The sequence below is a fragment of the Lepidochelys olivacea genome (genome assembly GCF_965140295.1).
Source record: "Lepidochelys olivacea isolate rLepOli2 genome assembly, chromosome: 8".
In the NCBI taxonomy this organism is placed as follows: Eukaryota; Metazoa; Chordata; order Testudines; family Cheloniidae; genus Lepidochelys; species Lepidochelys olivacea.
This window is the reverse complement of record NC_140418.1, coordinates 2579404-2607253: the sequence shown is the minus strand read 5'-3', so window position 1 is coordinate 2607253 and position 27850 is coordinate 2579404. Positions and strand designations below refer to the sequence as shown.

The 27850-nt window shown below is 40.6% G+C and overlaps 1 protein-coding gene across 8 annotated transcripts in view; it reads right to left on the bottom strand.

Moving 5' to 3' along the window:
* The window catches only part of EBF1 (EBF transcription factor 1), a 334154-nt gene that overhangs the window by 18137 nt on the left and 288167 nt on the right, over positions 1 to 27850 (bottom strand). For all 8 annotated transcript variants that reach the window (XM_084637706.1, XM_084637708.1, XM_084637709.1 and 5 more), the window contains exon 11: positions 20400 to 20488. In XM_084637706.1, coding sequence (XP_084493832.1) covers positions 20400 to 20488 — 89 coding nt within the window. The remainder of the gene's footprint in view (positions 1 to 20399; positions 20489 to 27850) is intronic.

The window sequence follows — 27850 nt, the reverse complement described above, 5'->3', positions numbered from 1 at the left end:
GTGCTAAAGTGATTATTTCAAATACAGAGGAGCCCCCCAAATCCTCCATAAGTTAGAATAACAGACCTTGCAAGGGGCTTGGATTGCGGTGACCAGAAAATTGTTCTCACCTCCATGTCATTACGCTCACAGTGAACCAGCCCCCGAGCATGTTTGTGTTCAGGATCTAATATATTGCCTTTCAATCAGAGTGAGAGCCACCGAACACATAGACAGAACATGACGAGCAGGTCAGGAAAGCAATAAAGATTTTACAGAGCTGTCCAAGGTGCTAAATTTACTCAATAATGGGTTTGGCACCATAGTGTTAACCTCTCATTTACTACCAGTTTGAGGGACTAAATTGAAGTAGCTGACTTCATTTACCTTGAAATGTATATTTTATGACATTATGTAAGTAGATTGAAAGGGCACTGCAGTTTTAACAATTTAAAGGCTAAAGCATGTTTAAGATGAAGCTTCAATATTTATTGTATGTTGCACTTAAAGTATATAGAATATTAAAATGTATTGATTAAATTTGTAAAAAGTATTATAAAAAAGGACAGCTAATATAAAAGATCTCTGTCTTTAAAAATCAACTTGATACTGTATGTTACCACTGCAGTGGTGATGAAAGACCAACAGACTTTTTTTTAAATTGAAAAATGAGTGAGACTGGCACGCTACAAAACAAAATCTCATGCTAAGGTTAAGAGTTGATGTCCCATATACTCTTTTGTTCACTGAAATTCTTCTTTGCTCTCATCTTGGGAGCTTAGATTTTCATGCTGTAAGTGGGCATCGTCTAACGGGCCATCTATTTGAATATGAAGTGAAAATATTTCTTGAGAGACAGAATATGACTAAAGCAAATATCTCATTTATGGAGGCATTTGTAAGGAAAGAGTCACTCTTCTCATTATTCTAAAAGTCTCCCTGCTTTTGGTTTAGAGTAAATGAGTACACAGAAATTAGTCTGTTCCAGGATAAAGATTTTCTTGCCTTTTCTTTGAAATAAGCATTATTTTGTTGTTAGGTGGCTATGCAATCTAAACTAGACCCAACTAGTCTAGTTGGGGGGGGAGGGGTTGTTTTTAACAGAACCAAAGGCTTTCTCAGCTCTCTTTCTTCTTGAAAATACTGGTAGATGTTTACATATGTGAACAGCACCAGAGTCTCAGGCCTGGAAGCCCTGTAGCTACCTGGTCCAACCTTACTGCAGGAAGGATTTTATTATCACAGCAGAAGGACTGCGCTTTTGGAACACAGAAGGTTAAATTCAAACTAAATCCACTTCTGGCTGAATTTACCAAAAGTGAATACTACAGCACTTGTCCAACTTTATTTGTTCAGCTTGTGATGTGAGTAACTCTCCAACAGGAATTCATCAGGACCATGACATTTAGTTTAAACTGAATTATAATCTCATATTAAAAAGTCTAGTGCTTTGTCTGCTATGCCACTTGTCTTCAGAATGAATAATATTTTCCATATATGGTTCACTGGGGTCAAATTTCATCATAACGACCAGTACGTGCCAGGGTTAAGGAAGATGTGTTACCATTCTTGATGACCTCTGCTTACAATGTTGCAATTAGTAAAAAGAATTATGTATCCATCCCAATGTGGACTATGGGTTTAACTGATGTCAGGGCACTGTTGAGTATTTTTAGCATTTTAAAAAGAATATTTAATCTAAATAAATCAATTACAGAATGTTTGAGGGACTTGTTAAAGCCACATGAATTTTGTCCGGCAGGAGCTGTCCACTGTACATGATGTTCATCAGCCACATACCGTATTATTTAGTCTACCAAAGGATTTATGTACTTGCCAAAAAAAAAAAAGCTGTTCTAGCAAATCATGAGGCATTTATCTTATGTGTTGTCTAGATATCATATCGCCTTCTAATGCTCTATTAGCATTGTAATACAAGAGAGAGCTCATTCATCTTTGGAGAGGTTACTCATGGATAATGATGTCATTCATACTTCCTCGACTCATCTCTGACCTATTGGCTCTGCCTCCTAACTTCCTGATTTCATGGGAATGACAGCACAAACCCACATGCAGAGCTAAAATGCTGAGTATAAGTTGCCAATTAGCTTCTTCCCTTGAAAAGTCACATTCTGAAATTTCAGATTAAAATGATGAATATTAAATTCTTAATTACTTGTTACTATTTTGCGATGGATGAAGTGGCAGGTGATGCTTACTATGGATACTCTTACAGTGGGCTAGAGCTAAGACCACTTTGTACATTTAAAAAAAATGTACATAGATGTATTATTTCCTCACAATTTACATATGTATTCTGGTTCCTAGGGGTGTGTGTGTGTGAGAGAGAGAGAGTCAATACGTGTGTGTGAGAGAGACATAATTATAAAGTATGAGAACGCCTTTCTGTGTAAGGTGCACCAAAGAAAACTGATGTTTGGGTAGACAGCCAATAGGACTGCCAGTTAGGACATCACAATTCTGAACTGCCAGTCCTTTAGCTAAACGTACAGGAGACTCAAAGCCATGCTACAGCTGCCATCTCTACGGACGTCCATGAACTCAGTGCATCTCTCCAGATGTATACAATGCCCATTTCTTTATCTTAGTGTTTTCAACATTTGCATGTGAAAAGAAAAATCATTTGTACAAGCAATTCAAAATGCAAAGAGATTTAATCCACTTAAAAATGAGGGGAATGTGCCAATTTAATGGGACTGTAACTATCAAAAACACAACAGTGTAAAATGGCAGGACACATCCTTGAATAGACGTTACAGTCGCACAGAAACTAAAACTTGACTGAAGAACAAACAAAATCAGGGAAAAATACTTCCATGTTTCATAACTGAGTCTTCCCGCTGAAGACATGAACACAGAATAGCTTCTATAAGGACCAGAGGGCAAATGAGGAAGAAAGCCAACGGGTAGAAAAAGTGTCTGAGATAAAAAGGCACAGCTTAATATCAACTAGAGGATGGAATTTTACCATGCTTTTGCTGCTAAATTCCAATGGCACGTTGGGCACGTTCCAATAGCACATAAGGCCCACCCTGGGACTAGAACTCTGGCTTTTCCAAGCTTTAACAGTCTCAATGGCTTCCACCCAAACAGAGGATCACAGCCTAACTCTAGGGCACTAAAAACACGGATGCATGACCTTACCCACCTGCTCCACAATGAATCAAGCCTATAAATAAAATATAGAAAGCCTATATGAGGCACCAAAAAGAATGAACGCTGAAATCCAAAAGCATGCAGATATCTAGCCTTAAAAGATGAGACTCAATGATGAAGACACCACAGGGGTGACAAATCCATAGTAATAGAGAAAAAAACACCCCATTCAAACAGTTCTCAGCTGCAACTACTACAGTCAAAAAGAGGAAACAAAATAACAATGACAGTCCGTAAGACCATCCTTGTGAGTTTATGTTCTTATCTAAGTCTCCTGTTAATTCAGCACCCTAGATACCAGAAGAGTATTGGCCGGCCTTGTTAATCTAAAACACATGTGTTTACATTCCAGGTGGGGTTTGGCTGGGCTATACCAATGGGCCGCACACCCAGCTGCTGGTAAAGATGTTGAACTTCAGGGTATGTAGTCTGGGTAGATAGTAATGTGGGACCCTTGGAATATACTTATGTTTGAGAGCATGGCTGCTCTCAGTATATTATCATCAACTGAAGTATCTGGCAAGTAATTAGGATAGTCCCATCTCTAAGGGCAGAGGAAGTCTTCATTGGTGGTAGGTCTCTAAGTCAAAAAGAAGAAGGTGTCTAGAGGAGAAAACTTAGTACCAAATATCACTCTGCTAATACGAATTCCTCTCTTTGGAGATCTTTGCCAAGATGACATTTTAAACTCTCATCTTTCTCCACAAGATATTCCCCTTCTGCAGGGCTTTGCCTCTCCTGCTCAAACACAGGAATATTGCATCTTGCCCCAAAGCCGCCTTCTCAGTTTATGGTTTTACCTCTGCTCCTATTAAAGTCAATTGCAAGATTTCCACTGGAGCAGCTTCCCACCTTCTCTCTCCCCCATCTCTTTCTACCTTATTCTCTATTGCAGACAAAGATTACTGCACAGTCTGAGCAACATCCAGCTCTGTGAGCTAAAGCCAGAGCTCTTTAGTGATGTCAAATTTTAATCCATGAGGTCAGCCTCCTCCATCTAGATCCTCTAGCTGCTAGCTGCCATTCATTGTATTTCCATCCATCCAGATCTTATATTACTTGAGCTGGAAGATGTCCATCCTATTTGGAACTTGTTAACTGTTGCTTGAAGGAACTGCCATCATCAGAAGCTGAGTGATTCTCTGGCATCTTTTACAGTCTCTCTTTCCTGATTATCAGGAAAAGAACACACTGCAAGGAAGTAAAGAAGGATATCCTCCATAGAATGTTGCATCTGATGAAGTGAGCTATAGCTCACGAAAGCTTATGCTCAAATAAATTGGTTAGTCTCTAAGGTGCCTCAAATCCTCCTTTTCTTTTTGCGGATACAGACTAACACAGCTGCTACTCTGAAACCTCCATAGAATGTCAGTCTGAAACACTGGTAAGATTAGGAAACAGTACAATTTTTCGTATTATAGAGAAAGCTCTACCACTGATCTCTAGAAGGTAGGGACTCTATCAACAACTCCATCTCCTTAATTATGCAATCCAATCTTCCATACCATGATTAATTTGCCAGGAAGGAAACCTTGGGTGCCCCTAGTGGATCACTGGAACACAAGGTAAATGGTGTCCAAATTAAAAATGGGTAAGTCCAGGAGTGTTCAACTCAGTGGCTCACAGAACACAACCATCTTCCTGCAAGAGAATGCCTGGCTCCCATCAGAATACAGTGGACGTGATTCTATTCTCACTTATATTATCTGCAATGGGGTTATTCCTCATTTACATAGGTGTAGCTGAAAGCATAATTTGACCAAGTATTTCTAAAGTTTAGAATGTTTTTTCTACCTGAAATTTAAAGGATTTGAATAGCTATATTTTAAATTCATTTCACACAATGCATTGCACTTGCATTCACTGGGTGATGCATGCAGATGTACATTTTCAAAACAATGCAAAATCAGCTCTGAACCTCATTGCTTTGAAAATTTATCCCAAACTATTTGTATTGGCATCTAGTATATTTTGAAGCAGATGTTGCTCACTGAGTTTATTGAGGCTTTAAGGTTTGCTTTTCCTTTTTGCATCTGTAAGATTTCCTGATAGCTCTTAAATCAGGTACTCTCAATGGTAATAACTTTCCTATTCCTTAAAAACAGCTGCAGATGAGAGTGGCCAAAAAGGAAAAGTGTTGTTACTCTTGCTCTTATCTTGATCATTCTATACCCTGTATATTTTTGGAAAGTTGTCAAAGTTCCTTTATGGAATAATAAGAATGTTTTGAATTATTTGGAGGGCATGGACTTATGTAAACATAAAAAGAATTTGATAGGAATGGCATTGTGAGTGCCTAGACGTTATATTGTGAGACATTTGATAAAAAATACAGGGCTAGCTCTTTCACAATTGCTTGGAAGCAATTTTTATATCCTATTAGAAAGAATTATGAAAAATACTTGGGGCCAAAGTTTCAAATAAGATTTGTAATTTTGCAGGTGTACATAGTAGAATATAGAGAGACGATTAACTTCTTTGTGTGTGTGAAACATATTTGCACTTGCAAATCAAGTAGGTTGAAATCTCTATTTTATCCATGCACAATTGTTTGCATGAAGAGGCCAGGTTCAAATCCCCTTTAAAATGCTGGCCCTCCAGGTCAAATCAGAAGTGTAGTGGGTGACATGGTCCACTTCACTGGATTTAAGTCTATAAAAGAATCTAATTATAATTAGTATTACAAGGCCAGATCTTCAGCTAATGTCTATCAGTATAGCTATCTGGCATTCAAAGTGTTAATTATATATGAATTGGTTTTTACTTAATTATTTCATCTTCTGAATTTTGTTTTTATTGGTGTATTTATCTTTATGAATATTTGATGTCGATATAAAAAACCTGTATGATTGACTAGATATTTTCCAGAAACAAGATATAAACTCATCTATATGGAATTCATTTAAAATCCCCATAAAACAGTTTTAATGAAAATAAAAATAACGTAAGAATGAAGTACTAAGATGAGAGGAATTGTCACTTTTTTGGTCCAATGGTGAAGAGTTTTTGGGTTGTAAATCTACCATAAGAAGAGTTTCTAGTTAGGCGCTGGAGAACATGTTAGCTTTTAATGGTGGAATGAAAAGTGAAAAATAAGCAGCACTGAGATTTTGACCTACAATGATATTCCACTATGTTCTGCCCAGAGCGAGTGCATAAAAATGTTGAAATAGAGACTGGAATAATGTTGATTGGTTTTAGCATTACAGTTAAAACACAGCTCAGTCGTAACCCCTACAAATGAGTACGTTCACTTACATTTTATCATCAGTATAATTGAAAAAAGTCTCTTGAAAGGGACATTCTCATTACAATGAAGGACCACTTCAGACCCAATTGAAATGAAAAGAAAGAACGTAGATTAGGTGTAGATACCAAGTGGTAATTTCTAGGAAAGCATAAAATGCCAAATGTGTAACAATTATATTTTACAACTATGTGTTCAAAGGACTTCATAGTACTTTATGGCATAAAGAGGCTTTAGCTCAAGCAGAAGTACTTCAGTGAAGTGCTTCCTAGCTTATCTTGTTAAAAGACTTTTTCAACTTTCTTGCTTACAGGAAACGAAAGACTCCCTCCTCCCCCACCCCCCCAGCCCCATATAGGTACTTAAACACATCGTGCAGTACCCAGTCAAATGCTTTACAGAAGTCTGCGTCTATTACATCAACACTATTACCTTTATCAGCCAAACTTGTAATCTCATAGTTAGTCTGACAGGATCTATTTTCCATAAAGCCTTGTTGATTTGCATTAATTACATCACCCTCCTTTAATTCTTTATCAGTCAAGTCCCATATCAGCTGCTCCATTATCTTGCCCAGGACTGACGTTAGCCTGACAGTCTTATAATTACCCAGGTCGTACCATTTAGCCTTTTTAAATATTGGCACAACAGTTGCTTTCATCCAGTCTTCTGCAACTTCCCCAGTGCTCCAAGACTTATTGAAAATTAACATTAAGAGTCCAGTGAGATCCTCAGCCAGCTTTTTAAAACCTTTTGGATGCAAGTTATCTGGACCTGATGCTTTAAAAATGTCTAACTTTAGTAGCGTTCGTTTAATATCCTCCAGATACTTGTAGAATGTAATGGGTGTTATCAGAACAAGGAGTAATGGTCTCAAGTTGCAGTGGGGGAGGTTTAGGTTGGATATTAGGAAAAACTTTTTCCCTAGGAGGGTGGTGAACCACTGGAATGCGTTACCTAGGGAGGTGGTGGAATCTCCTTCCTTTGAGGTTTTTAAGGTCAGGCTTGACAAAGCCCTGGCTGGGATGATTTAGTTGGGGATTGGTCCTGCTTTGAGCAAGGGGTTGGACTAGATGACCTCCTGAGGTCCCTTCCATCCCTGATATTCTATGATTCTATGCTCACCATTCAATGAGACTGTATCATCTGTTTTTGCCCAAATACAGAATAGAAGTATTAACTGAAGACTTCTACCTTTTCTGCATTATTGATAGTTCTACCATTTCCATCTAGTCATGGGCCAATACCATTGTCCAGATTATTTTTGTTTCTAATATACTTTAAAAACTCCTTCTTATTGTCCTTAACTTTCTCCTTGTATCTCTTGGCTTCCCTTATCAATTTTTTTTTTTACAATTCCTAACTTCTGATTTATATTCATTACTGTCAACTTCCCTTTTCCCCCCCATTTGTTATATCTATGCACACACACATATACACACACACTTGTTTTTTTATAGCTGCGTTCGCTTACTCTCTAAACCAGGTTGGTTTTTTTGACAAGTGTGGCCTTATTCCTCAATTGTGGCTTTTGGGGCATCTAGTAAGGTGTTCTTAAATGATTCACAATTACCATTCACATTTTTCTGATTAAATTCTTCCTGCCAGCTGATTTCAGTTGGATAAAGTATAGTTCCCTTGACGGCTCTGTGATATGAAAATAGGTATCACATTTCATACCAGACAAGTCTCCATTTTCAGTGGTGAATGAAACAATCACTGTTTTATAGTTGCTCTCAGAGTTGATTGGAAAAATACCAGCAACAAATTTCACAGGAATGTTTCAAAATTTTTACTGATTTTCCAAAATATCTCAAAAATTCAATAATTTTTTTCAAACGTCAAAATATTTCAGACAGCTATCAGGCAAGATGAAAGCCCCAAAAATGTAATGAAAATGATCAAATAGAGCCAAGATATTTTTCCAGTTGAAATGTCAAAAACTTGAAATTTAGAAAAGTTTGACCAGTTCCAGTCTGCAAAGTGCTTGGCAGTCCTTTGGGCTGCAAGTCAAAAAAAGTGAACAGAATGTTGGGAATCATTACTAAAGAGATAGATAGTAAGACAAAATCATGTTGCCTCTATATAAATCCATGGTACGCCCACATCTTGAATACTGCGTACAGATATAGATGTCCCATCTCAAAAAAGATATATTGGAATTGGAAAAGGTTCAGGAAAGGGCAACAAAAATGATTAGGGGTATGGAACAGCTTCTGTATGAGGAGAGAGAAATAAGACTGGGACTTTTCAGCTTGGAAAAGAGACAACTAGGGGGATATGATAGAGGTCTATAAAATCATGACTGGTGTGGAGAACGTAAATAAGGAAGTGTTATTTACTCCTTCTCATAACACAAGACCTAGGGGGTCACCACACGAAATTAATAGGCAGCAGGTTTAAAACAAACAAAAGGAAGTATTTCTTCACACAACACACTGTCAACCTGTCAAACTCTTTGGCAGAGGATGTTGTGAAGACCAAGACTATAACAGGTTCAAAAAAGAACTAGATAAGTTCATGGAGGATAGGTCCATCAGTGGCTATTAGCCAGGATGGGCAGGGATGGTATCCCTAGCCTCTGTTTGCCAGAAGCTGCGAATGGGAGACAGGAGATGGATCACTTGATGATTACCTGTTCATTCCCTCTGAAATACCTGGCATTGGCCACTGTCGGGAGACAGGATACTGGGCTAGATGTACCATTGGTCTGACCCAGTATGGCCATTCTTATGTTCTTAAGATACTATATCAAGATAAAATGACGAGGATATCATCATTAATGAGCAGACCTATAGTTCATCCTACTGTGGGGATTAAAATAAAGACGACTTCTGAAATTCCTGTATCTTCAGTACTGTGTATATGAAACAAAATTACATTACATAGGGTGGCATAGCTTTATATAACATTCCAGTGTACCTTCTCCATCTTCCACTGTCCAATATATTAATGTGAACACAGATCTATCATGAAAACAAAGCAAAAATGCATACCCTTGTTTACAGAGATAGCATGAGCGTGTACACTATTGTACTTAGAAGATGTTTCAGTCCAGAGGAGTTATATCACCGTAAGTTACATGATTGACTTTTACAACAGAAAGAAAAGGCTGTACTCAAACACCTGTTATTGCCTCCATGGAAAAAAAAATCAATGAAAGTAAAATGAACAAGAGATTTTTCTGAATTGCCACTAATACAGCTGAAGAGCTATGGATATTAAAAGGTCAACAAATAAATTAGTCCAAGTGTTATGAAATGAATGATTTGGCTTATAATTGTATTGAGAGCAAATTGTTCACTGCCTATTAGAGCAGGTAATTTTTATCTATAGTGCCTCAATTACTGTTCCATAAGCAATAATATAGTTGTAAGAGCTGTTGGTTCGATCGAGTGACCTCTGAGAAGCTGGCTGGGACAGCTGACTTTACTATGATGGATCACTACGCTTGATCTCCAAATGGTGCCAAACCTCCTTCCTATGAGAAGAGATCTCATAAAAGAAACATTAAGGCCTGATTCATTTTACCAAAATGTCTGAGTTTTCAAGTGTCAGCAGTTAAGTCTAGATTGTGAAGCCCTGTATTTCTTAGAAGAATTATGACAATGGCACCGTATGCTTCTAGCACACACTGCTAAACGGCATCATGATGGTAAGGAGGATGCTCTCTGCTGCTCAGCTGGAGCGTGTTGTGAGAATTGAGAAATATGCAGTGATCATATTTTATATCAGAGAGTGAACCACTGTATAACACCTGCAACTAAGTTTAGAAATGGTAACTGTAGGCTGGCTCATTGATAATGCTTCACACTTCTAGAATGCCTTCCATCTGAGGATCTCGAAGTTCCTTATTACAAGAAAGAATGACATTTCACAACACCCCCACAAGGTAGGTATTATTTCCCCAACACCCTGCATCACAGAGAGTCTTGATCTCTGCACTCAGCATAGCCTAGTTATTTTCCTAGGCTGTTTCTGACAGGCCAGGCTGACCGAGCAGGTGGAGAGGTAAGGACCTTATTTGTGGAGAATGGGGAACTTTTGTGGCTTACGAGGAAAGGTGCTTTTATAAAATATGTATAGGCCCAGAGCCTGTATAGGAGCTCAAGGAACTGAAACAAACAAATATTACATAAAATATTCACCCCATTTTACAGATGGAGAAACTAAGGCAAGGCTTGTCCAAGGTCAAACAAAAAGTCTGTGGAACCGCTAGGTACAGAACTAAATTATTAATCCCCCAAACCATTCTGTTTCTTACTCAAAAGTAACAGATGATGCCACTTACATTTAAGTTTATAACATGGTCCCTATAGGTACAGCTAACACGAAGAGACAGTTTTTAGTGCATGAATTGCATAGGCAGTTATTGCAAATCTGCACACATATTTTGAACCTCATATGAATGTGCGCTAGGAGAGTATACCACTGCTTGTTCCATTTCCTATATAATTCTGTCGGCCTAATTGTGTACTGACTTCTCTGCAGAAGTGTTTGAAAATAACACAATTGAGAACAAATCCTGCTGTTTTACTCAAGTAAGAAAGGATTATTTATAAGAGTAAGGATTTGGCCCTGGTGTGCATGGGGGGGAAAAATGGGCTGAAAGCATACAACTGTACCCCCTGCATTCAGGGAGCGGAGGAACTAAACGAGTCTTTCAGTGCTTCCATGGTGTGGGGCAAAGTGCATCCTGTGAAAGGGCACCATAGCAGCTGCACTCCCAGAGCTCCTCCAGGACATCATGCTGGTCTACGATACAATGGCCCCATGGGCTTCCACGAGGGCAGTACCGATCTACACTGCCCCCTGAAGGGGCCCAGTGCTGCTATGTCACTGTTTCTCATCCACATACGTATTGAGTTGAAGATGTGACGGCAAGCTCTGAATTGCTGAATAGCCCGAGCATTAGAAACTAAAACAATAAAAGCATAATTAGACTACATTGTACCATATACAACCAATTCCTGTTTCCATTGCTATGCCACTGTATTTATGATAAATCACTAAACACAATTACTCTATTGGGAGGGCTATTTTCCGTTTCATCTCCCCATTGAGCAAAAGACGGCTGCGTGACTTGGGTCTGAATTTCAATTTTATCAGCGTACAGTTGAAGTGAATATTATTTGGCACAGTGCAGTGTACAACTGAGCCACTAAATGGCTGATTTACTAAATTATTATTAGATGAGCCCTTGCTGTTCCCAGTGAAAGCGCAGTCACTGTCTCTCTTCATGGTGCGTTCAAATTGTTCTGTGTTTAAATATTCAGCATGAGGCTAATGTGAACTGATGAACTGAGACAGCAAACATTCACTTTCAATACAGAGAGAGAGAGAGAGAGATGCAACATATCATGTGGCCTGCAGAGGTGAAAATGATTTATTTTTAAGGATGTTGCTGCCTACTTCCATTACTTTAAGGTACTCTTAATTAGCATGGTGTTTGAATGAGTAATTCAGGGGTGTAGCAAAAACAGCTTCATGGTTATGGAGGCTTCAGAATTCCAATGAAGTGGTGCTTCAGTCTAATTCTCTCTCTCTCTCTCTCTCCGCAAAACCTTAGGAACGCATTTGCTGCCACCATCGTTTCACAGTTCAGCGTGTGATTTGCAGCATGGAAGGAGCTTTAGCTGTGATCCTAACCTTACAATGAAATTTGGAGGATCAGCCTACAAATATGCTTGTGATATACTGTTTTGTAATTATATAACTTTTTCGGGTGGGGGAGGTGCCGGGGGGGGAGGTGGAGAAACAATTTCTTTACTGCCACCTGCTGGAGTTGACAATAACCCTTTGTCATACTAAAAGAACAAGCATCCTCACTTAGAGGACAGTTACAGCAAGCACTTAAAATACTGTGATCCAAGACACTTACAGTAGATTAGAATTTTTTATTGGTACTGTGTTGCCATAACAACATAAAGACAGCAGATGACTTAAGCTAAGCTTGCAAAGCAAAAGGCTGCTCATCTGGCAGTTAAAATGAACACAGTTCACTTCACAAGTTCTCCATATGGACCCTTAGTGTATGGTAATGAGGATACCATATGGTGGAAGAAAATGCACAGAGAACAATTGTGCTCTACGGGATGAGTGCACTGAGTAGGAAGTTATGAGGAAACATGGGAGAGATATTTGTGTGTGCGCTCTATAGCTCCAGGGCTCTTTCAGAGGGGGCTCTTTCTTTTCTTAATCCACTTCCTAATAGATACATATCTAGAAATGACAAAGAAACAAACTGCACATTTTGCAACATCATTCATCATAAACTGTCAGCTGTGTTTGTAAATCAGCTTCGTAAGATCTTATAAATTTGTAATTCTTAAAAGGTAACAGTGCTAAGTTTTTAGATAAAGAGCAGGGAAATTTAAGCACTTCTGACAAGCAGAAACATTAGTGGTAATCATTTTAAAAACAGTTGCATCTTTTTGCCTGCATGTTTAGCTATATATAATGCTGGAATGTATAAAAGCTTTAAAGGGGAGAGAGGGGGAAATGGAATAAATACTTTTTATTATATTTCCAAAAGGATCAAAAATAATTAATTGGAAGCACAGGTATTGCAAGATTTACACACACGTTCACACGCGCACACACACTATTCACAGTACTAACCAGATCCTAAACCTGGTAAGACAGCTTGCTAAAGACTGCAAAGTCAATTTTGTACTACACATGCTTCATAAAAGATGAATATAAATGCATTAGTTAGACACGGTGAGCTAAATTAGAAGGTCAGGCAGGGCTGGAAGGGCTGAAAAATCACACAACCAATGACTGTAATTACTCTTTTTTTAAAGTCTATTAAGCGGTGTTGTTCTATCAAGACTCAGGGGTATAGGACATGAAGTACAAGATAAAGTAATGTGTATTTATTACTCCCACAGGATCAATTTACGAGATATTTTCAGCTCCATGGAGCAAAATACACAAATGCAGCTTTTGTTACTTTCCTCAACTGGGGTTTATTTTCTCTAAAAGCGCTACTGCTTGAAGGAAACATGTTTACCTGGTTAGTGTCCTCCTGCCTCCATCATTTCATTGTTGTGGATTTTTTTTTTAAATAGGGGAATCTAAGATCACAGGGATAAGCCTTATTGGTCATTCAAACAAGTGGCTCAAGTCACTCATCTGGAATGGGTTGATTTAATCTAGAGGGTCCAGACCCAATCTAGAAACCTGCCCTCGGGCAGGCAGAGTGAAGAAATGATGCATAGATCCCTGTCATTCTGTGAGCCTGCACGTATTCAAGTTTTGTCACAGATTCTAAATGACACCATCTGCTCTAATCATTTGCTGAGTAAATGCTGACCCAATTATAAAGAAAACTCACTGAAATGTGTACACATGCTGCTGACCTTCGGAAAAGTAAGGGCTCCTTGCCAGAAATGTGTATATGACTCTGCCCTTCACTGTTTCTGAGCTCTCCTGTGTTTCAGACCCTACATAGTCCCAGAAAAAGAAAACCCCACACCCCACCGCAACACTTTGATCAGGATAGTGCCCTTTAAGGCTGAAAAGGGGAGCTGCTGCCTAAGGCATTTGACTGCTCAAATCTTGGTGGTTTTGAAAATCTCCCCCTAAGGGTATGTCTACCCTGCACACGCCTCACGGCAGCAGGTAGAAGATGTACACTGCCCAACCCCCCTAGTACTGGTATAAATAGCAGTGTAGAACTCCAGAAAATCCCTGCAAAGGTGCCAGGACCAGCTTTCGCTCTGCTCCCACGTCCCTGTACCAGCTTAGTGGTTAGAGACAGTCATCACGTCTCACACATTCACTGTCAGCATAGGGAGTCCAACAGTAGGTTGTGGTCCCGCGATCCACATCCTCCCCTCCACCCTCTGTTCAGTACAAAGGTTTCTCTGATCTGGATCAATGTCAGGATGGATTCAGGGTAAACCGTTGTACTGTGGAGTTTCCTGCTGGGAAGGGCTCCCTGTAGATAGTGCCCAACTGATTGCTAATGGTGCCCTGTACAGGACACAGGCTGAATTGGCAGAGGAAGAAGAAATGCCCCTTAGATTATGTTTTATGGCTCAGGGACTGGCATGGGAGAGGGTCCATGAGGGAAGGTGGAACCTGGCAGTGGTATACTGCCTGACAGGCAAAGAGACTGCTGTGAGCTCCACTCTCTCCTCCACAGAGACATAAGCAGAAATAAAGCCCCTGTTCTGAGGATAAGGTGTGCAGCGGAGGACAAGCAGGCGAAATATGGATTGCTGGATTGTATCGGGAGGGTAGGATCTCTGACCCCTATTGGAAGGGTAAGCAAGGTAGATACACTTGCTTCTCACATACCTAGTGAGCAATCACAATCTTAAGTATAGTGGTAGCCTGCAGTTGCCAACAATGACAAAAAAACCCATACTTGGTGTTAGTTTGCACAGAGGAGTGATGTATAAAATAAGCATCAAGTTTTTACAGACAATCTTTTTTCCATTCATAGATTCCTAGTCCAGAAGGGACCATTGTGACCATCTCGTCAGACCTCCTGTAGAACACAGGCCAGAGAACAGCCCCAAAATAATTCCTAGAGCAGAGCTTTTAGAAAAACATCCAATCTTGATTTAAAAGTCGTCAATGATGGAGAATCCTCCACACATCTTGCTAAATTATTCCAATGGTTACTTACTCTCTGTTAAAAATGTATGCCTTATTTCCAATCTGAATGTGTCTAGCTTCAAAGTCCAGCCATTGTTATATCTTTCTCTGTTAAGCTGAAGAGCCCATTATTGAATATTGGTTCCCCATGTAGGTATTGTAATCAAATCACCCCTTAGCCCTTTCTTTTTTAGGCTAAATAGATTGAGCTCTTTGAGTCTAACACTACACAGTAGGCTTTCTAATCCTTTAACCATTCTCGTGGTTCTTCTCTGACCACCCTCCAATTTACCAACATCCTTCTTGAATGGGGGTACCAGAACTGGACATAGTATTCCAGTAATGGTCACAGCAGTGCCAAATACGGAGGTAAAATAACTTCTCTACTGCTACTCGAGAGTCTCCTGTTTATGCATCCCAGGATCGCATTAGCTCTTTTAGTCACATCACCACATTGGGAGCTCTCAAGTTCAGCTGATTATCTAACGCAACCTCCAAATCTTTTTCAGAGTCACTGCTTCCCAGAATAGAGTCCCACACCCTGTAAGTATGGCCAAAACTCTTTGTTCCTAAAGCCTTGTAAGTCAAAAGCAACTAGAGGCCAATTCACCTGAACCCCATCACCCCCAGCTCCCTGCCCCAGGCAGGAGACTATGCATGGGAAATTGTGTCTGGCAACGAACTTTCTGTGTAAGAGCTGGTGAGAAAGGAGGTGTTTAAAATCTACCTCATAATGGAACCTGCTTTATAACTATCTGTGAGTTATCTGCTTTATAACTATCTTTATAACTATAAGTTGCTAGCGTAGCTCCAGAATCTCCTAGGGCCTGCCCTAGATTTATCTTCAAGATTCGTGGTACAAAGCGTGAAGAAGCCTTAATAAATAAATGTGCTTGTGATTTAAACCTCTTTACAAATTTCCACCACACAGGTGTGCGAGAACCAAGATGTGAGTGTGTGAGTGTGACAGAGAGAGCGATCGCACACACAAACATGCATATCTCCCAGCCCCATGGAGTGGGCCTTCTCCAGTCTCCACCTTAGGGACTGTGATACAATCCCTCAGGTCTAGCATCCCACTAGTTCTCTTTACTTCTCTCTGGAGAGCTCTTGCTCCCCGTAATCTGCCTCCCCTGGCGCGTTGACCAGGAAAGATTTCTACTCAACTCACCCCAGGTGCCTGAGCTGACTCCAGGGCTAGAGGGTGTCCCCCACCACCCCTGTACTGGGTCTGCTCTTGGAATGTGTGTCCGGGCACAACTGTTAGTGACCCCTCTTGTCAGCTGGCTTCTTTCCCCTGATCTGCCCCTGTGCATGAGGGGAGAAGCCTCCTCCGCACAGCCGGTTTGCTCCACCTCTCCATCCCCCCACACCTGCTTCCATTCCTGCTTCTCCAGAAACTCTACATTTAAAAAAAAAAATCAGGCCAGATTATCCATGGATCTCAGCACCTCGCAGCACCTCCCGTAACCAACAGTGGGGAAAGAGAGTCCGAACTCGCTGTTGTTCTCAATGGCAGTTGCTGCGTGGGCGCCAAGCACTTTTGAAAAGCTGGTCCAGCAGTTTTAAAGCAAGAGGAGACCAAAGTTCTACTGTAGGATATCACAATCCCTGGGACCACAGATGTTGCTGCTACATTCCTCCTTTGGAGCTCTGCAGAGCAGAGAGCGTGCACTAAGAGTCAGCATCACGCTGTCACCAGGACCACAGCTGCTTCCATTTCTTAAAAGATGTCTATTTCATCAATAACGCTTAATGGAACAATGGCCTTCAATCCCTAAGGGCAGTTATGGAAACATGGGGGGGCGGGGTATGGAAAAGCACAGCATACAAGGCTCTTAATATACAGAAGTTCTGATACATTGGGATGGCAATGGTTAAAAAATAGGAAAAGCAATATCTAAAGCTCTGAGCACTATTTTCCATTCCCTTCTCTGCCCCCCTCCCATTCTCCTTCTTCCCTCTTGGTGCTTCTGTCCATCTTAAGATCCAAAGCCAGATGGCCCACAATTCTCATTTAAGTAGTCACTGACAACTGCCTGCCATGGAATCCTGCCAAAGCCTTGCCTCGTTTTAATGACTACGGAAGAGCATCGTGCAGCATTCAGCCTGCACACAAACTCACTACATCCTTGATTAGGATTCTGGAGCCAGCAAATGGTGTTGGGAATGAACCATCAGTGCCTCAAATGCAGACGCTGATGCGTGCCAGCCCCTGCTGCATTCAGCCTCTGTGCACGGCATATTAATGAGTCTTGAACTTGAGGCCCAACCTTCAAGCTCTCTCTAACGCAGCTGCCAAAGCCCCTTGCCTCCCTTTAGGGTCTTACAGGAACGTTGGTTCCATCCAGGGGTTCAATTATTCCTTGATATAGGAAATTGGTAACTTCTTCACTGTCTGATTTACACAAGCTGAGATCACACCCGGAATACAGAAAAGATGATTTCCCTTGATTTAGCGACTTCATGGAAGACCAGTCAAGTAGGAGGAAACACACATAGGATGGCAGAAAAATGCTGGATTACCTGGACCACATTTTGGTAATCCCCAGAACCTTTCACTCAAGGATCTAAAAGCACCCAGCAAGCATTAATTATTTAAACCTCAAGGCACCCTTTGTGAAATATTAACATCCTTATTATACAGACTGGAACACTAGGGAACAGCGATGCAGTGAAGTGGCTTGCTCAGAGTGCCGGGGGTGGAGCTGCGGAAAGAACGCAGGAACCCTGATCCTCTGCCCCATGCACTAAGCACAAAACAGCACTTTCTCGTGTCGCAGGGGAGGAAATGCAAACTGTGACATCTTAGAAGGTGATGGATGGAAGAGTGTGTTACAAAAGTAATGCAGACGGCACAGCCAATAAATTTGCACCTGGGTGCCAATAGTTAGCAGCTCACGAGACGTGCGGCAAACCTGACAAGTCCAGATTTTGCCCTGAACCTCCGCAAAAACACCACCACCACGAGGGGAAGAGGGAGAGCTCGGTGGTTTGAGTGTTGGCCTGCTAAACCCAGGGTTGTGAGCTCAATCCTTGAGAGGGCTATTTAGGGATCTGGGACAAAAAGTGGGGATTGGTCCTGCTTTGAGCAGGGGGTTGGACTAGATGACCTCCTGAGGTCCCTTCCAATCCTGAGATTCTAGGATTCTATGACTGCATGGCCAAGAACTGCAGTGAGGGCCATACCTGTGGGTTGAGAAGGAAATGCTCCCCCTTTCAATCTGCTCTCTTGCCTGCTGGGCTAGCATGTGGTGAAAAAGCCCTAATTCAAGCAATTTGCGGTTAGTGGACTCAGCTCTTATCCCTGGGCTGCTTTTAACAAGGTAGAAATTCAGACATTCTCTGTAGTACTTCTCACACCTGAACCTCAGAAAACTTCTGCTGCCAGTTACTCGAGTGGGATTCCTTGCTGTCACAATGAGAAAGGCCATAATGTAACTGAGATGAGTGTCAGAAGAGGTAGAGAATAAGTAAAATTAGATTTTCCCATACAAAGAGGTTAGGTTCTTCCGATGCACTAAGAGCCATTGTTTTATACTAGGAGTGTGCAAACCACTAGGGCTCAGATTCTGGTATGGGCAGAGCTGCAATGAACCCAAACTTGACCCAAACTCAAATTGCACAGCCATATCATACCACTGGCCCAGGAGGGCACATGCTGCAGTAGCCCATCCATAAGCATTCGTGGCCAGAGGGGAGATTGATAGCCCATTGCAATATCAAATCTGCTAACCCAAGCTGAAAATGTTTGGTCCTAATTTACATTTGATCTGTTATTTAAAAACAGAAAACAAGGCTCTGCTATTTAATTGGAAAGTTGAGTCCATAGCAATCTTATGACTTCTGCACCCTTTAGGCTTGCAAATCCAGAGTGCATCATAACCATGTTGTTATTCTCTGGCAAACAGCTTCTCTCAGTGGGCATCCTTGGCTGCAGAGCTATGCTGAAGTCACAAAAGCCTCATGCAGAAGTAGGATGCTGTTTATCCGTAGGGAGGATTGCACCTCTGAGGAAGCAGTCCTAGGTACAAAAGCATGCTGCAAACCTGTCTAAAAATCATGCGGATGAGGGGAGAGAGAGGTAGGAGGGCAAATGAAGCCAATGAAAAACTATGCTCCAGGACAGCATGTTTTCTTCTAATTTCTCAGGAGGCAGGAAGGAAAAACAAAAAACAAAACAAAAAATCCAGGCGCCAATGTCCGAAGCCTTTCCAATCAAAGAGAATGGAGAGTTAACAAGACATTTAAAATAACTCATCTAATTTCATTTCTGTGTCAACAGATAATACATAATAACATGATGATGCTTATTAACTCTTTTCCATTTCAAAGCATTTCACAAGCTTATCAATGCTCACAACAGAGCTATGAGATATCCCAACATTACAGCTCAGGAGACTAATGCAGAAAAGTCAAGGGATTTTACACAGGGGTACAGAGGGAGTCAGTGTCAGGATAAAACTTGGAATTTCCCAATTCCCTTCTGCCCAACCACTTATTGTTAAAGGACTGAAGTCAATGGCAGGTTTTTTCCAATGACTGAAGGGCGCAGAACTGATCACTAAGCCACTTGACCACATCTCTCATCACCCTGTGCTGGATGGTGGCAAGTTGCACAGTGGGATACCTACCCACACTGCACTGCACTCTGCATCGATACAAGCGCTCCCAGTGAGGACACCCCCTGCCAACACAAGGAGCCAAGTGTGCACACGCACTAGCGATGTAATAACTGCGGTGGCTGTATGCCAGTGTAACTTAGGTTGACGTAATTCTGTAGTGTAGCTATGGCCTGATTATTTCAGGGTTACTGAAACAATGACGTGTACTATTATTATATTAAATGGAGACACATGGCTGAACATAAAATGACACATACTCACAGTGGCTTGTGCTCCTCTGATTTATACAATGTAGAGTTCTCAGGGTAATTTTGCAAGATGTGACTGCAGTACCAGACTCTGCTAAGACAGACGCCATCTAGCTATCCAGGTCTAACTTTGCTGAAATGTACAGAAGGCCTGTGTTCCCAAATACCCACAATACCCCATGCTGGTGTAGAGCATTCCTGACCATTACTACCTTCAGTGGACTGTGCCTTTAATACCTCCAGACACAGCATACACCAGGCAGTGGACAGGCTAGCTCCAGTTGTGATGCAGGTCATGTGCAATATCCCAGAAGGCTGCAATGAAGGTTTGTTAGTTGAACCTTCTGGGCTGAGTGTTTATGTGAGCTGCCACTGATGCCAAACCAGGACATTACATTAACAGGCAGACTGGTGGGTTCCTTTGGTAAAGATCAAAGTGCTTATTTTCAAACAAACACCAGCCAGTCCCACCTTTGCCATATTTAAAAAAAACCAACAAAACTTGGTGCTGACCTTTGGCAAGCGTTCGGGGTCACCAGGGTGCCGTGGGATAACCTTCTGTAACCTTTGGAAACCGTAGTCAATGGTGGGCTCGTTCAGGGCTGAAACAACAACAACAACCATTATGAGATGGCAAACGTCAAGCAAGGAGGCTCAGGCATGCTGGGTAACAATTGGCAATGCATCGCCAGATCAGAAAATGATCAGAGCGAAATCTCTCATTGCTCTTTTTTACTTACATCAGCAATGACTGTGAAGTCTTGCTTCAAGCACTGTTAGAGGTTAGTTTTGAGGCTTTGGTTTAAAAAGAAACAAAACCTTCCTGCTCAAGTATCTGTGACAAGGTTGCTGCAAAGTTTCAGGGCTTTGTAAACAGCTTCTGAGTAAGGAGCAATTACTACCTCTGAAAGCCTTGATAAATTAATTTGATAAATGATTTGCATCCCGCATTTAATTTGTTTCTCTTTTCAAGTTAGAAGGAAAGTCCCATTTCATTGGAAGACAAAAGGACAAAGCATAGGAGACTTGCATTCTCACATGCTATTATGTATTCAGTACCACCTGTATGTAGAGATCATGTGCTTTTGTGCACTTTTGTCACGGCAAGGGCTCAGTTCTGCACCCACTGAAGTTAACTGCAAAATTCCCATTGACTTCAGTGGTCCAGGATCAGCCCTCAAATTATCAACACCTGAACTGACACCCACCGAGTTTATTTCATTTAACATTGCCATTTGCCTTTTTAAGGTTTTATCCACAGTCATCAAGGCGAAGGAAAAGGGGAGGAAGAGGTAGATTTAAATTCTCCTGAGAACGTGGCATTAATAGCGCTGATAGAGGCCCTGATTCAGCAGAGCAGCTGAGCACTTGCTTAACTTTAAGCATATGCTTTAGCCCATCCCTATTCAGCAAAGCATTCAAGCAAGTGCTTAAATATGGTGTTAGCTGTGAATGTCTAGAACCACTGTTCAGTGTGGCCACAAGGGGGCACACCCTACAGAGGTAAGACCCTGTGAAAACAGGAAATAAAGACGTCTTGCATTCACCTTGACCATGGTGTACTGGGTCTCTATCATCTCCACACTTAATTTAAAACATTGAGGTCAATGAAACTTAAGTGCATGTTTAAAGTTTGAGCATGTGTTTAAGTGATCTGCCAGGCTGGAACCAGAGTCAGGCACTCGCAAGCCTCCTTACACAGTTGTCAGCATACCTTGGCGTGTCCTAACCGACACCTGCCATTTCAGTCTCTGAGCTCTCCTGAACTGTGAATGCACCTTGCATTGACTTCTATGGTGGCTTCATTATGAGGACTATTATCTTCTTGTGACTAGAGTCACATCATCTAATTCATTTCAATGGATTTAGGGTCCGATTCTGCAACTCTTACTCACACTGAGTAGTACCTTACTCCGTGAAAAGCAAAATGGGACTGCCATGAAGGTAGGGTATACAACTACTCAATCTGGGTAAGAGTGGAAGAACATTGCCAGAGTTTTTTATTTTTAATAAAAGGCCATTTCAATATCTGTTTATTTTACATCATCGGCAGGTTACAGTTTACAGTAAGCACACATATAGTATAAAAGTAATATCACTGATTTGATTTTAACCAATCCCTCTGTCCCTTCGGCCAATCTTCCCCCAAATAGGCCAGGTGTTAGTCCACTCTAGGGTATTCAAATTCTTTTATTCTTGGCAACCACATTTCTAAGGTGGGTATTTGATTTTGCAAACAAAGGCTCAGATTCTCATACCCTTACTCACCTAAACTGAATCAGGAAGTTTCTCTAGCATCATAACAGGAATCTTTTGGGTGTATCCCTGAAATAACTCTTGCAACAATGTTTTAACATCAGACCAGCAGTCTTTCAATACGAGATGTTCCCCAAGTATTAGGGCATCCCTCCACAATACAGCGACAAAATTGTGGGGGGGAGGGGTGTAACTGGCTAGGTGATAGTACTACTGAAAGTGATCTGGGGATCACAACAATGTGATGCGGGAGCTAATAACATTCTGGGGTCTAGGTGTTACCAGTGAGGCCTCAGCTGGAGTACTGTATCCAATTCTGGGCACCACACTTCAGGAAAGATATAAACAAACTAGAAAGAGTCCAGAGGAGAACAACAAAAATGATAAAAGGTTTAGAAAACCTGACTTATAAGGAAAGTTTAAAAAAAATTGGATGTTTTAGTCTTGAGAAAAGAAGACCAAGGGGGGACCTGATAACAATCTTCAACTATATTAAGGGCTGTTAAAGAGGCCTGTGATCAATTGTTCTCCATGTCCACTGGAGGCAGGACAAGAAGAAAAAGGGCTTAGTAGCAAGGGAGATGTACTTAGATATTAGGAAAAATGTTCTAGCTATAAGGATAGTTAAGCACTGGAATAGGATTCCAAGGGAGATTGTGGAATCCCCATCACTGGAGATTTTTAAGTACAGGTTACACAAACACCTGTCAGGGATGGTCTAGCTTTACTTGGTGCTGCTTTAGCGCAGGGGGCTGGGATGACTTCTCAAGGTCCCTTCCACCCTGCATTTCTATGAGTCTGTATTCTGCTATAAACTTTGCATCTATAAAAAGAAAAGGAGTACTTGTGGCACCTTAGAGACTAACCAATTTATTAGAGCATAAGCTTTCGTGAGCTACAGCTCACTTCATCAGATGCATATCGTGGAAACTGCAGCAGACTTTATATATACACAGAGAATATGAACCAATACCTCCTCCCACCCCACTGTCCTGCTGGTAATAGCTTATCTAAAGTGATCATCAGGTGGGCCATTTCCAGCACAAATCCAGGTTTTCTCACCCTCCACCCCCCCACACACAAATTCACTCTCCTGCTGGTGATAGCCCATCCAAAGTGACAACTCTTTACACAATGTGCATGACAATCAAGTTGGGCTATTTCCTGCACAAATCCAGGTTTTCTCACATCCCCCCCACCCCCATACACACACAAACTCACTCTACTGCTGGTAATAGCTCATCCAAACTGACCACTCTTCAAGTTTAAATCCAAGTTAAACCAGAACATCTGGGGGGGGGGTAGGAAAAAACAAGAGGAAACAGGCTACCTTGCATAATGCCTTAGCCACTCCAAGTCTCTATTTAAGCCTAAATTAATAGTATCCAATTTGCAAATGAATTCCAGTTCAGCAGTTTCTCGCTGGAGTCTGGATTTGAAGTTTTTTTGTTTTAAGATAGCGACCTTCATGTCTGTGATTGCGTGACCAGAGAGATTGAAGTGTTCTCCGACTGGTTTATGAATGTTATAATTCTTGACATCTGATTTGTGTCCATTTATTCTTTTACGTAGAGACTGTCCAGTTTGACCAATGTACATGGCAGAGGGGCATTGCTGGCACATGATGACATAGATCACATTGGTGGATGTGCAGGTGAACGAGCCTCTGATAGTGTGGCTGATGTTATTAGGCCCTGTGATGGTGTCCCCTGAATAGATATGTGGGCACAATTGGCAACGGGCTTTGTTGCAAGGATAGGTTCCTGGGTTAGTGGTTCTGTTGTGTGGTATGTTGTTTTGTTAGACTGACATGCAGAAACATCCAAGCATAGTATTTCACTTCATGACTGAGAACAAGTAATATAACAGCCTTCCAGTCCTCTGGATATTTTGCTTGTTTCCGTTTCCCAGTCTAGCCTCATATTGTCAGCACTGCCATGTAATTTTGCAGAAAAATCTAGACACAATGTACTTATTTTTTAAACCACTGATCTCATTATTTAGCAATTTCCTTATACTGCCCTTCATTGCGGATACGTCTAGCTTAAACTGTATCTAATTCTTCTAATAAATTATTATTTATAATAAATAGCTCAAGTGTGAGACATTAAACATCCCTACAGTTCTAATTGAGATTTCTCTTGAAGTTGTGTTAAAAGATTTTAGCTAGGTTCTGTCAAGTACATTTCTTCTGCATGGCAATCTAGTTTTTTCCCACTTGCCCCCTCTCCATCTTTCCTGAAAGTAGTTACTAAATTCTGGGATATTATAAATGGAGGCCAGTTTTGAAATTCCCCTCTGAGGTAACTAGTCATTTTCTCATATCTTCCCACACTTTCAACACATTAGAAATCCACTGAGTATTTCCTGGGACTATTTTCTAAACTGGAGAACCAAAAAAAGAGTAACCGTGGTCCAATCCCACAAGGTGCTAAGTGCTTCCCGAGAGGTGCTGAGCACCCTTAACTTCAACTGATTTCAGTTTTTCTTCAGTGAGGATGGAGAATGCGCTTAGCCATTTACAGGAGCAGGTCATTAGCAGCATTTATTGTCTGTCATCTTATTCAGTCTCTAACTATTTGAATTGTATTATCTTTGACCCAATGCAAAATAAAATTGAGTTGCTCATCTCACCATAGATTTGACCATGGCCATCCTCCATTTTTCTTCAAATTTAGACAAGTAAACTCAGTTCACTTGTAATTTTGGTCAACCTTAAACTTTTGCCTCCAGTTATGAATAAGACCTGCTCCATTACATCAAAATGCCAAAGAAATGGGGCAGATTCTGATCTCATTTACATTGGTGAAAATCTGGAGTAACTCCATCACTTACACCGGTGAACACACGAGATCAGACTCTGGCCTAATGGAAGGATTTGGCATTATATTTAATGAGAGCTGGATTGTCCTCTACATCTGAACTCCACCACACGTATTCTCCATTTCCCAGTGTCCTAATATAAAGTGGAGGAGGGCAGGTGATCAAGATTTTTTTCATAATTTCAGACTGAGCAATAAAGTCAGTATTTGTGTTCTTGACATCCATCCATACATTAAAAACAAGTTACCATATATTGTACTTAAAATGCATTCCCATTACCTTAATTTTTAAAAGTACTATTGAAAGTGCTAATAACTTTAAAAACTGTATTAAATTCAAATAGGTCCCAAGGCTAATGGAAGTAATTTGTATACCAACCCAAACTGACTGGCCCACTTTTCAAAATACAGGTATGATAATCTTGTGGTTTTAAAAGGACATTTAAATTGAAAGACTATGAATTTAGTACATAATTATACCAATAGAACCCTTTAACTTGTCAACTTGTAAATCTAAAAGGCTATCAATCATTTCTAAAGAAGAAATAAACCTTAAAATTATTTGATTGACAGTGCTTACTTTTTATGTTTTAAAAAAAATGGAGTAAAGTGGCCAGAAATCCATTTACAAAAGTATATTGTTTTACATAGGTGAGTAAAAAGCCAATAATTACACCTCCAAAAGACATATAAATCAAAGTAAGTACTTTCCGCTCACTTATATATCTTAAGTTGTAATGAACTTCAGGTAACTTTTTTTAAAATACTTTTCCAAATGTAATGCTTATTGAAGTTGTTAACAGAATAGCATTTTCATTTAAGCTAATATAATCATTTTTGCAAATATGAGATTTAAGCCATTTTTCTCACTTCCAAACAATAAACTTTCAACCTGTCTCTTGTGTGAATTAACTAAAATTACACCCAAGTGTACAAAATCTGTCTATCTATGAGTTAAGGCACAATATTTATTATTCTTACCATTTTATGAATTACTTCTTAAACCCTTGAGGAAGAACTTTCTTTCGAATTAAATTCTAACAGAATAAGCCACAGAGCTCTTTATGCAGAAAATCTGAAGCCATAATTCATAAAATCAAAGGGGTTTAATAAAAAACACACACAATGTCTGTGGAAATAAGGACACGAGTGTGCATTATTTTCATGTTTCCACCTCCAACTTGATTTTCAACCAAAATGCTGCTTAAACTTTTGAGAAAAATGTTTCCACCATCACTATAATTTCAATGATTGAGTTGATCATTATAATCAAGACATATAGATAATCCACCATATTAAAAAGTCCCTGCCCCTCTTTTTTATTTAAACCAGACAGTGGAAGGTTTTTTTTGGGGGGGGGGGGGTTGTTTAATTATTTTTTTAATATTTCACATAATGAATTCCTACTGTGTCAATAAAACTTTGGTGGTTAATTGAATGACTGTCTGATGTATCTGAGAGAGGAATTTGTTTCTCTAGCCATGCTGCCAACTTATGGCAGAATGATCGACACTTAATATCAGCAATTAAAAGAACCTGTTCAAATATCATATGGAACTCATAGCTTGGGGTAGTTTAGGAGAACTCTTCACCAAGGAAAACTCATTCAGCTAATGCAGAGAATAATTGAATTAGACACATTTTAACATTATTATTTGAAGAAAAATAAACATACACTACATAGAAGCATTATGCAAAGAGTTCAAAGCATAAAGCAAAACCAGTTAATTTGTTTCCCATGCATTCATGGCTTCATTTATTCCTTTTATTTTTCAGCCATAATTTTTCTTTTATTCTGTTTGTGCAAAACCAATATGAAACCGGCACCTAACTATATAAACTGGGAACATCCTCTGCTTCAGAAGATGTAGCCAGCAGCAAGGCTGAATGAAAGGGCAAGGAACACAGGAAGCTCAAACAACAAAAGAAAAGAATACTCATAATAAGCTATATGTTACCAGTGATGGGAAAAAATTTGCCTCTGCTCCACAGGTGCAGAGTGTCCTACTCCCAACAGAAGGGCCTTGGTTGTTTGTGGAGCAGGAAAGAGGCTGCAGAAAGACCACACGTTAGTGTTCCGTATTGCTTCTTTTTGTAGCACCACGGAGGGCTTTCTGGGGGGGCGGGCATGAAGGGAGTGGACGCAGGGCAGGCTGGGTAAGTGGTGAGAGCATGGCAAGTGGGTCCATCCCAGGTCAGCTCCACCCCCACACACATACTCTGGGGCTAGCCAGAGGGAAAGAATGCCACTGCAGCATGACAATGCAACAGTAGCTTCAGAGTGGGACCACTGGAGTTCCACGGCTGAGAAGATGCTTTGACCTCAAGCCCTGTGTCCTATGCAAAGCCCATTTCCTTTGGATTTGCCCCTACAAGGGAAACAGAAGGACAGTACAGTTTCACACACTGACCCTGCATTGTCAAGAGGCTGCTGTGCTGGGGTGTGCCCGCATGGTTCACAAAGCAGCAGCCGGACTTTAGTTGATGACACAATTTGCCAAAGGTGTGTACAGAATTTGAAAACGTGAGTGTCTAGACAGAGATTAGATACCCATACTCAACGTTATGTACCTATTCACACGGCAGTCATCTGAAACAATTAAAAATTATATACAAAAAATATGCAGTAGTCAGGACAAACAATGACAAATTTCATTTGGTTGAAGAACCCATTCCACTTGGACATTTGATCAAGTGGCTAAAACTTCCAGGTATTTGTTTGGAGACAAAGAGCATTTCAGCTGAGCCTAACTGAGTAAAGGTGAGAGACCGTCTCTGATACAGGTGGGTCTCACACTGTTGAATGTCATCAGAAAAAAAATATTATGGATCACAGTGGACTTTTTCTCCTGTGCATTTGTCCTCTCCTCCAGCAACGCATCTCCC